The sequence below is a fragment of the Amia ocellicauda genome, chromosome 16, assembly GCF_036373705.1.
Source record: "Amia ocellicauda isolate fAmiCal2 chromosome 16, fAmiCal2.hap1, whole genome shotgun sequence".
NCBI classification, from domain to species: domain Eukaryota; kingdom Metazoa; phylum Chordata; class Actinopteri; order Amiiformes; family Amiidae; genus Amia; species Amia ocellicauda.
Genome location: NC_089865.1, coordinates 12,930,735 through 12,942,190, shown reverse-complemented (window position 1 = coordinate 12,942,190; position 11,456 = coordinate 12,930,735). Strand labels below are relative to the sequence as shown.

At 37.9% G+C, this 11,456-nt stretch overlaps 2 protein-coding genes across 3 annotated transcripts in view; one reads left to right on the top strand and one right to left on the bottom strand.

Moving 5' to 3' along the window:
* Nucleotides 1-184: 184 nt before the first annotated feature.
* LOC136711927 (TLR4 interactor with leucine rich repeats) lies at nucleotides 185-1,999 on the bottom strand. Its single transcript, XM_066688523.1, has one exon. It carries the CDS (start codon nucleotides 1,997-1,999, stop codon nucleotides 635-637), a length of 1,365 nt encoding a protein of 454 aa, XP_066544620.1. The 3' UTR covers nucleotides 185-634.
* Nucleotides 2,000-3,661: 1,662 nt separating this feature from the next.
* chn1 (chimerin 1) overlaps nucleotides 3,662-11,456 on the top strand; it is a 44,770-nt gene continuing 36,975 nt past the window's right edge. Inside the window, exons 1-2 of one of the 2 annotated variants that reach the window (XM_066688374.1) lie at nucleotides 3,662-3,870; nucleotides 4,091-4,253. In XM_066688374.1, coding sequence (XP_066544471.1) covers nucleotides 4,235-4,253 — 19 coding nt within the window. In that variant the 5' untranslated portion in view covers nucleotides 3,662-3,870; nucleotides 4,091-4,234. Of the gene's footprint in view, nucleotides 3,875-4,090; nucleotides 4,254-11,456 lie in introns of both variants that reach the window. The other variant, XM_066688373.1, reaches the window with a different exon arrangement.

Here is an 11,456-nt window from a genome sequence, read left to right as displayed (position 1 = left end):
TTAGATAAGTTGATTTTCCAGAGCATGTAAGTCTTTCAACTTGTTTTGGAGTACCCTGCCATCTTGTGGAAAATGAATGAACTACAATGTCAGTATTGCACTCATTTGAACCGATTTTAGTATGTAAAAGATTGATAAGTTTTATGCACACCCCAGGCACATTGACACACCAGTAAACATAGAACAAATCTTTAATAGGTCATGTTTAAATAATCTACAGAAAACAAAGAAAATAATTGTATTTACAAGGGCATTCAGCATTTCAACATTTGAATAGGCTCTTTTCAGTGTCTCTGAAATATTCCAGAATAAAAATAAGAAACATTCATTACATGCGTTTATTAAAATTGCACTGGAACTGTAGAAGCATATGTGTCTTTGCACACTTAGTGTTAAATCACACTGGTTCAATGACAAAAACAGTTAGACTTTTAAAAGTACCCAAGTATTTTTCTATTCTATTTCTATTGATTTACGGCTCCATATATTTCAGATAAAACTCTCATGTTGGTATTTGACCCAAATAAACACGGAACAGTCAAAGGTTTTAGTGAGTGAAGGCTAAAGCCTGTTGATATAATACATACAGAATAAAACAGCAATATAGTTCTTGATCGTGCCATGCTTGCACAGTTTAATCTCCCTGCGGTAAGTCAATCGCGTCTATCTCATTTGGTTGGTAGGTCCCAGTTTGGGAGCTGTTTGATTGATACCCGGAGTTATAATCAGAAGGTTGGCCAACACAGACCGCACAGGACACCTGTCTGTGCTGAGAATATACCATACTCACTGTATCTCCAGATTTCCTTTTCCTATTTTTCAGGATAATGACACCTATAATGATGATTAAAGTCATAGCTACCGCCACCGCATTGGCCGCGCTGATGTACAGAGTCAAAGTCTGGGGGTCAAGGGTGGACCTTTTCTCGTCCTTAGTGACAATCCCCACACAGAGGTCTCTGGACGCCACTGGACACACCGTTTCATTGACCACGCTTTCCACGCAGACGAAATACGCAGTTGAGGGGCGCAGGTCACGCAGGATGCACACGTTGCCCTGTTTGATGTTGATGAAGCGGCTGAATCTGATGTCTCCATCAAACTGGTCGTACATAATCCTAAAATATGCGTGCTGATGTTCAGTATTCACCAAAGTCCATACGATTTTGGCCGAATTAGAAGTTACCAGCCTAGCAGAGATATTTACAATACCCATCTGGTTATAGGAGCAAGCATCCTTGGCGGAGAAGTCCTTGGGCTGCAACTGTCCCGTGGCCATGCCCAGAGTCTGTATCATGGCTGTGTTTTTGGAGGGGGTTGCTTCTGTTGTGAAGTGCTGATCCAGATCTGTGTTAACAATATGCCGCTTGGATTCAATCTTGCGTACACCGTCAGCTGTCGTTAAATCCAAACTGGTAAATGTAAGAGTTGGCATTACAGATATCTCTGGCATACCCGTAGGCTTACTTAAACCACTTGGTTCATCAGAGAGCATCATATCCATGCACCCTGTATCTGCGCTCTTAATGAGTTCACTGCTGATTAAATCCAGGTACCTTCCTTTCAGGCTTTGTGGTTGGGCACACATCACGAACACCGCCAACATCCTCTCTGAAGAAAACTTCAACCAGTCTTTCAAATCCAGAAGTGCACAGTTGCAATGCCAGGGGTTGTCACTCAGATTTAAAGTGGAGAGCCGTACATTGGTTGTAAATACCCCCGGGCTCAGAGAAGTAAGCTTGTTGTGGTTTAGTTTCAAAGTCCTTAGAGATGACAACCCCTCAAATGCAGATTCCTCCACTGCTAAGATTATATTGTTGCTTAGGTCTACCTCTTGGGTTCGGAGACAGGGACTCAGAGCCTGCTTTCCAACTGCTGAAATGTTGTTTCCGTTCAGTTTTAGGACCTGTAGGTTGGTTAACCCTTTGAAAGTGCCTGCCTCAATCTCAGAAATCCTATTATTACTAAGAGAGAGGGATTTGAGCTCTGTGAGTGCCATAAGACTCCAGTTTTTAATACTAGTGATGCCATTATCATTCAGTTGTAAATCAGAAAGTGAGGATAGATGTTTGAACACACTGACAGATAAAGTAGTTATAGTATTGTTGGATAGATGCAACTCACACAGATTCCCAAGTCCTTTGAGCGCATTTCTGGAGAGTGAGGATATCTTATTGCCATCCAGATGTAAGTATTGCAGCATTTCAAGATGGGCAAATACACCGCCTGGTATAGCAGAGATGGCGTTCCCACTGAGCCGCAGCCTGGTAAGCTGTACCAGTCCATTGAAGGTACCTGTGGGTATATCAGACAGTTGGTTCTTGCTTAAATCCAAAAACAGTAGATTTGTAAGTCCAGTGAAACTCTGTCTTTCCAGAACAGAAATTCTGTTATTTCCCAAATAAAGTTCCTTTAGGGTTTTGAGAGCCACAAAAGAACCAGGTGAAAAACTGCTGATTGAATTGTATTGCAGGTACAACCTGTTCAGCTTTGTATAAAACATGAAATCGTCTGGACCAAAGGAATTAATGAAGTTACCCCCTAGACTCAGATATTTTGCTGGTGAATATCCATAGCTCTGGGGTACGTTGACTAGTCCACTGTTACTACACAATATGTCTGTATCTTGGCATTTACAAGGGACAGGACATAAAGAAGCCTGGATTTTACAAAGAGAAAACAAAAAAAAATAAGTTGTTAATAGCTTTGCCATTTATTAGATCTTCTTTACCCTCTGTAGCTGAAAGTCCAAATGATTCCTCTGCACTTCTTTTCAATGATGTAGCCTACACCTAGCTTGTCATAGTAAAACGGAGTTTTCAAACACAACAAAAAACCCAATACGCCTATACGCTTAAAATAAAATGGGCATTTCTTTGAACTGTAAAATGTTGATGTTTGTATACAGGAAATCCCCTGACAGTTAACTGTGTTTGGTATTTCCCATTTGCTGGACTTTCTGTTTTTTCTTGAAGAAACAATTTCCTCTTTTAGCTCATCAAAATTTTCAAGTGGGTAAACACATTCCCGTGAACAGTTTTGTTATTTGTTTCATTATGAAGCGTATACTCTCTTAATTTATAAATATGTATATAATAATAATAGTAAAAGTCCCATTACAAAGTTCTAAAATCCATTTTGAATCTGATTGGTGTTTGTATGTTAGTTTGTTTAAATTCTTGGTTATAATATATTCACAATAGAATTACATACATATGCCTATTATATATGTATACATGCAAATTCAGTTAATTCCATCCTGCATTGTGGGTCTGAATTTTCATGTATATATATATATTTTTTTTACATTAAATTGACAGATTTGATTCTATTTGTTGTTTTCACTTTGATATGAAGTGGGTTATACTAATAATAGTAATACTACTACTGCTAATAAGTTAAAACTGTATTTTGTAGGCCTACTTCAAAACCAAATTGATAAACGTATTCCTTCTACAGATAAACTAATCATATAATAGAAATACGCCTCAAGACTTTTAGTCCCGTATGACAGTTTAAGTCCTGAATGATACCTTTATGTTCCCATATGAGGCTTTTCCAGTTTAATATAGCTTAGGAGTATACATCAGTAGTACTATGTAAAAGCATGTAGGGTAAGTAACTGTAGTATAACAGTTGTATAGCATGTTCACGTTCATGATAGTAGTGTATGTAAGTATGATTATGACTCATGAGCAGGAGTGCAGGTGCATGCTGGGCTCATGTGGGATGGGATGCGCTGGCTCTCATCCGAGGGACCGGCAGGAGTGTGCGTTGCCATGGTAGCAGCGCTGGAAGCCGCAGGCCCGCGGGAGAGGAAGCGGTCATGCGCCCAGACAAGATGGCGGCCGGGATCCTGCTGGATGCGCTGTGAGTGAGTACTGCGTTTATACCGAGCGGCTCTATCATACTACTTTTTCATTTCACACATTGTGCTTTTGTGTTGCATTATTGCATTGTCATTACATCGAATCTGACTTCGTCTGTTACTCACTTCCGAGCGGTTTTCCATTTAGAAATTGGTATTTTAAAGCAAAACACTGTTTTCAAATTCTTAAGGATATTTCTTTTTTGTGTGTCTGTATCGCAGCCACGTTTGCTTCATACACTTCACGCTGTTGGTGCGGGTCTGCAGTTTGGACAAGGTCTAGTGAAGGACGTGGAGGCTGGGAAGTTATCAATGCATTTGCAGTGAGAGGCTTTGTCCATATACCATCGGATTCACAGCAGTAAAATGGCTCTAACTGTGTTTGGTAAGTTGACTAGTATTTATCGATTTGATTTTTATTTTATTTTAATTTTTGTCTCAGATGTAAGCGTTTTAAAGCGTGGCGTGCACACGGGCCCGGGTGTTAAGGTGCATGCATTTGTCCTGGATTATGAGATTGCCTTGTTTCGCTAAATTAGCTGAGATGGGCGTTGTGTTCGCAGAGACTCCAGTCGCGTTCTTGTAGCGCAGATGTCCGCCGTTCTGCGCAGATCTGCAGAATCCCACCGATCCCATTGGTGGAGCAGCGCAGAACTGCGCACATCTGCGCTGCACGAACGCCAGCTCAGTGTGAGTAATCCCAGCGCGATGCAGCTCGGCAGCTCCTTTGTACAAGTTCCCTGATTTTCTCTCACTCTGCATGAAACTGTCTGACTGTAAGTGTGAGTGCACTGGGCATGAAGCAGCATTGACATCTGACCCCAGCAGTTGAATTATTTAATTGTTTTAATTGATGTTGAAGAAGGAAGAGAATATTTAATATTTCAGCAGTTTTCATATTAGTTGATATAGGTATGTTATGTGTTTGTATAGATGCCCTTTAAAACTTGTCAAGTAGGCTATACTGAAAGTAAATTGTATGCGTAATTCAAATACACAATGTAAAATCATTCAGTAATTAAATTTGTAGTTGAACCTCTTCCGTAATTTGGGAATATCATTTGAATCATGTTTCAGTGTTTAAAATAAGATCCATATCTCTCCTATGAGACTGTAATGCAATACCTGAGTTGATATTGAGCAATACCTTCTGTAATTACAAAAACAAGGTGTATCACACAGCCTGGGGAAGATGTTTTTTGTGGTTGTTGTTAAGAAACAACTTAAGATATCCAATATAAGATATTACACACAAGTTGTAGTTACCCAAGCTGTGAAGTAGTCTCTACCAAGTAGTTAACAAGCACAGAGGAGTCTGTAAGACTGTGTTGTTGAATTTTCCTGAAAGTTTGCTCTTTGTACACAATTCATTTATTATTAACAAAAAAATAAAGAAATTATGATTATAGGACAAAATGTCCCCATTTTGCTTTAACCTTTATTTTATATGTTGTCCAGTATTGGTGGTCATTTAGCTGTAGTTGTCAGTGAGTTTGCCTGCAGTCATCGGTTAATGGAAATGACTTCCTGAAGCTAAAATAAGTTATTATATAACTTTTCATTGACAATACAGTATACAGGTACTATACTATAATTTACAATATTTGTGATTTCAATGTGCATCATCTTTGCATACTTTATCACCTACCCAAACAAAGACCAATTCTATTATAGTTATATCATTTCTGTATGCAAATGTTAATTTTATTTAATACACCAGGATTCAAAGGTTTGCTTTGAGTAATCAGGTTGGTTAGAGCAGTTGCTTGATTTGCATACAGATTTGAGGTGTATTGTAAATTAGGTATACATGACCTGGGAAAACCGGAATGATTACAGTATCAGTGAGTTGCGCCAAGATAATACAAGATAACACTGTAGTACACTTCTCTAAATGTTTAAATTACAAAGGTGGGAAAGATAGTAGGCTGGTTTTACTGATTTCACATAATCTGGCAATTACAGTGATCTCAAATTACTTTACAAAAATAAGAAAGTTCAAGAATTTTGCACCAAACTGCAGCCACCCCAGGGAGGAATATGGCAGCCATTTTGTCCCTGCACACCACACAGCAACTAGATCATAGGGAGAGCTCTGAATTGGTGGGGGGGTGGGAGAGGATGAGAACAGGAATAGGAAATGAAGTTGATTCCAAGTTAAGGTTGTGTGCTGCAGCCAAGTACCCTGGATATGGCAGGAAACCCAGAACTGCTGACAATATCAACCGTTTACATCCGAGCTCTCTGTATCAGAATAAACTAAGTCCGAAATCGTGACATTATGAACAAATGTGACTTCCACAACTTAACACAACAAGTAGTTTTAGAGTGAGCTGACAGGAAAGACTTTCAACAATTGAATTGTCGTGTCTTTTTCTACTGTGTGTATTCAGCTCATTTTTATTGTACACATAATTTACTAGGTTCATAATGAAAATGTCCTGTAAATATTTTACAATTGAATACATTTCCACTATAAACAGAAATTACATAGTTGTATCAGCAGTTCCATTTTAATGTTTGTGTTTTAGAACCATCTATTGTTAAAGGACTGAAAGAGGACAATATACGGATCCAATATGTGTTTGCAGACAGCGCCATCACCGCCTTTTTAAGACCGATTCAAAAAGCACTTTGGGCAGTGAAAGTCAACTGGAGGTTCACAAACCAATCACAATTATTTTCTTATATCCCCATTAATGTCTTGTAATGTCTCATTTGTGGATATAGTGATACAGGCCTGTGGTATTTTATTTTACATTTGCTTTGACATTTGTTATAAAGTGAAATATTAATTTATATTAATTTGATCTAGTTGGGACTTGGCTGGTCGAACTAGTGAAAGCTATACCTATTAAAACTGTGACCATGTAAGATACACAAATAGCTTTACCCCTTATTTTGTATTTCTGTTAGGACACAGAAATAGCCCAATTAATTTGATCTTCTATAAAGAAACAGAAAAGGCAGTAAATAATTATTTATATATGTCTTTCTATAAATATAAGTAAATCACAAAAAACTAGCAACAATAGCTATGCAATAGTATGGATGTATAAAAACAAATATTATTCTTGTTCTTGACAAATTAAGAAGTTAAAAAACGAACAGAACGTTTCTTTAAAGCTCTGTTAATTTTGGCAAAGTTTGCAATGCATTAGAAGAGTGTGTTCTGAAATTAGTGTTTTTCATTATCCACATTCCTGCACATTCCCGTTGCACCCAAATACATGTTTGTAAAGGTACAAGGCCAGTGTTATGTTATCCTGCCATCGTGTGCAGTAATAAGTCTGGTGTTCAGGGCCCTTTCCAGCACAACCCTTTGTGTAAAGATGAGTTAATGAATTGTGTTCTATAGTATTCCCCAATGCAGTTGACAAACCCCACAATCCAGTAGGTTTTATAGGTCTCTTTAAAACCCTATCATGGTTTATACCTGGAGATAAATTGGTTCACTTAAGGAAATAATTGAAACTTATTAAAATGAAAAACAGAAAGCCCTTGAGGATCAAATTTGAGTGCCCAATTTACCATCCCTCTTCCTACTCAAGAATCAAAATTGCAGCCATATCCTATTAGATGCTCAAAATATATTTAACTATTTGCTCATTGTGATTTGAACAATGTGATTTTTGTGTGTACGTTTTTCTATTTTATGTTAATTTTGAGAGATCAGAACAAAAATGTTAAGATAAATGTATTTGTGCTGATTTTAGTAAGGTACAAAGCAGTGCAATTTACTCTAGAAGTATGTGTATTGGAAAATCACTTATTTTGCATACCTTTAATGTTTTTTGTAATATTGTGTAAATTCTTATTTCTCCCCATAATTGTATCACATTTATATGTACTGGTATATATCAATCTTTGTGCTTTCTGTGTTCCAGCCATTAAGCATATCATCATATTGGACAGATCACTAAAAAGGTGTAGTACACCTTCAATGTTTATCATCGGAGCCATAAAGGATGATGGCCCCCCCAATATAGTTTATAAAGTTTCCTTCAGAATGAAAAACTTTAATAAAGAGAGCTCAAGGTGGATTTTCAATGCTGTCCCTCTGAAATGCACGCTAACTATGTGCTCCTAGCACCATGTCTGCTTACTATGAATCATCTCTGTAATTGCTTGTTCACTAACATTACAGGCTAATCAGTCTAGTAGTTAGTGTTGCTACCCTTGTCATGCAAATAAGTGATAAAGATTAGGGATCCCACTTCACAGACCATAATGCATTAATCATTTTCCTCTTTAGTAGCCTGTCTGCTGTAACAGTTGACCACCAGGAGACACTATTTGATTAGAAACAGTCCTGTTCACATTTACAGTTCAAAAGCTGCCCTCCTGTTTTTAGTTTCTATTTCTGAAATTGAAAATCTCGGTCACTAATCTACACTTTCACTAATCTACTTTCCTGATGGACAAATTGGAAAGCCTTTTCTAACAACAGTGCAGCCGTAACTGGTGTAGGTCTGTACACTAGCGACGACCCCTGGTGACATTCAGGACCAATTCTCTGGAGCCTGAATGTGCAGTCAGCATTGTCCCTAGGAATGTCAAACTAATGCTTGCTAAGAGCCTGTTCAGTAATTTCATACGCTCGTCAATATAGAAGCAGGATCGGTAGGTGTACAACCCATTACCCAACATGATCAGCTTACCCTCTGAGTGAAAGTGTACTGAGTCCTATTGCCACTAGATGGCACCTTTATTTTATAAATGTTCTATGTCCTGCACTTCGCTGGGCAAATTATACTGCTTTTAAGACATGGTTTTATTTAAATGTATTATATTGAATGTGTTCCTGGTGGCGAAAAGGGTTATTTGTTACCTTCTATTAGAGATTTTGGATATAAAATGTATAAACAACTGTATTTGTTTGTCCTTCCTGTACATTTCTGAAGTCTTGAATATGCAGTCAGTATGTGCTTTAAGTGTAGATTTCATCTTTAATTTGAGGGTAGTTGAGTGAACATTTTTATATGTGTTCCCCCCAATTTTAGGGGCTCAAAAGTATTTGGACAAACTAACATAATCATTAATTAAATTGTGAGTTTCAATACTTGGTTACAAATCCTTTGCAGTCAATGACTGCCTGAAGTCTGGAACCCATAGACATCACCAGATGCTGGGTTTCTTCCCTGGTGATGCTCTGCCAGGCCTGCACTGCAGCTGTCTTTAGTTCCTGCTTGTTCTTGGGGTGTTTTGCCTTCAGTTTTGCCTTAGAAATCAAAACAAACCAATCAGAGAGATCGCAAAAATATTAGCTGTGGCCAAATCAACTATTTGGTACATTCTTAGCAAGAAAGAAAACTAACTGATGGGCTCAGCAACACCAAAAGGCCCGGAAGACCAAGGAAAACAACTGTGGTGGATGACGGAAGACTTATTTCCCTGGTGAAGAAAAACCCCTTCACAACAGTTGGCCAGATCAAGAACACCCTCCAGGAGGTAAGCGTATCTGTGTCAAAGTCAACAATCAAGAGAAGACTTCACCAGAGTAAATACAGAGGGTTTACCACAAGATGTAAACAGGAAACAGGAAGACCAGATTAGAGTTTGCCAAAAAACACCTAAAGAATCCTGTACCGTTCTGGAACAGCATCCTATGGACAGATGAGACAAATACCAACTTGTACCAGAATTATGGGAAGAGAAGAGAATGGAGAAGGGAAGGATCTGTTTATGATCCAAAGCATACCAACTCATCTGTGAAGCAAGTTATGGCATGGGCATGTATGGTGTATTTATTGATGATGTGACTGTTGACAAAAGCAGCAGGATGAATTCTGAAGTGTTTAGGGCTATATTATCTGCTCAGATTCAGCCAAATGCTTCAAAACTCATTGGATGGCGCTTCACAGTGCAGATGGACAATGACCTGAAGCATACTGCGAAAGCAACACAAGACTTTTTTAAGGCGAGAAGTGGAATGTTCTGCAATGACCAAGTCAATCACCTGACCTGAATCCAGTTGAGCAGCATTTCACTTGCTGAAGGCAAAACTGAAGGCAAAACGCCCGAAGAACAAGCAGGAACTAAAGACGGCTGCAGTGCAGGCCTGTCAGAGCATCACCAGGGAAGAAACCCAGCATCTGGTGATGTCTATGGGTTCCAGACTTCAGGCAGTCATTGACTGTGAAGGATTTGCAACCAAGTATTGAAACTCACAATTTAATTCATGATTGTTAGTTTGTGGGCACCACATATATAAATGGGTGTAATTCCTACACCGTTCACCCAATTTGGATGTAACTACCCTCAAATTAAAGATGAAACTCTACACTTGATTGGTTCCTTACAAATCCATTGTGGTGGCATACAGAGCCAAAATGATGACACTGTCCAAATATTTATGGACCTAACTGTAAGTGTCATAGTGGCTTTTCTCACAGCTATATGTACACATGCAATAACTTAACTTGTAATTCATTTAAATTCTTCAATAATATTTACCATAGTTACTATTTTTCTTAAATAAGTTATTGGTTCTGTAATAAGTTGTCATACTACATGTAAAATATGTATGTAGGATACAAAGTATTAAAAGCAGTATACTTCAGAACCAACAATTCTTTTAAATGTATTTAAAAAGTAAGCTGCACTCTTTGAAGATACAAATGTAATAATACCATCCATTTAAATTCTGTTGGACTTTAAAGTTTCTGAGAACTGTTTGTTAATCTTCAGAATTAGATCTATATAGAGGTTTCAAGTATTTATTTTCCAGTATAAGATGGTCATCCTTCAGCACTGTGTATGAGTTCATTATAATTTTACTCAAACTGTGCATCTGTCATACTTAGGAAAATCTGGTTAATCAGTAGAATGTAATATCTCTGCTTCAAACCCTGAATTAAATAAAAGCATATTGTTGTCTGATATAAGGGTCACTTGTGCATCGAACTGTAGCTTTGTTTTACAGTTTGCTTGCATTCATTCAGTTGCTTAGGCAACAAGACCTCCTCACAGTTTATGGGGCAGGCCTGCAGCTGATATCTTTGGGGCATTGCTTTTCAAAACTTCTCACAATAGGGCTCTCCGGAACTGGTCACTCCATTCACTCATCCTTTAGTGTTTACAACCAATAAAAATAAATCTACACTACAAAAGGGCAGCTTGAAAATTATTTTCTATTTTTGTGTGACTGTCGAGTGGTGGTGTACTTAATATAACCACAGATCATCTCCATGGGGTCTGGAGAGGGTTCCACTGCAGTGTATAAAAGGGGCTATAATTTGTGGTCAATTTAATTCACTTCTGCACTTATTTTCTCTCCTAATGGATGAACTGAAGCAATTAATACTGATTCTACTTTGCATTGACATTTTTATAATACAAAGGCTCTAAAGCCTGTCAAGACTTAAATGCCTTTAACTGTATTTTTATATATACATAAGCTTGTACTTGGAATTTTGTTTATAAATCACCATTGGTCTTTAGTTTTTAATACCCCACAGAGTACAAATATTAAACCTCAAAATCTGTGACTAGTACACTTAAATATGCACATAGTGAGTCTTAGTTTGCTCCCCAGCGTCTTAGTTTGCTTTACACTGTAGTCAATTTTATTGTTGTTTTTGTTTTG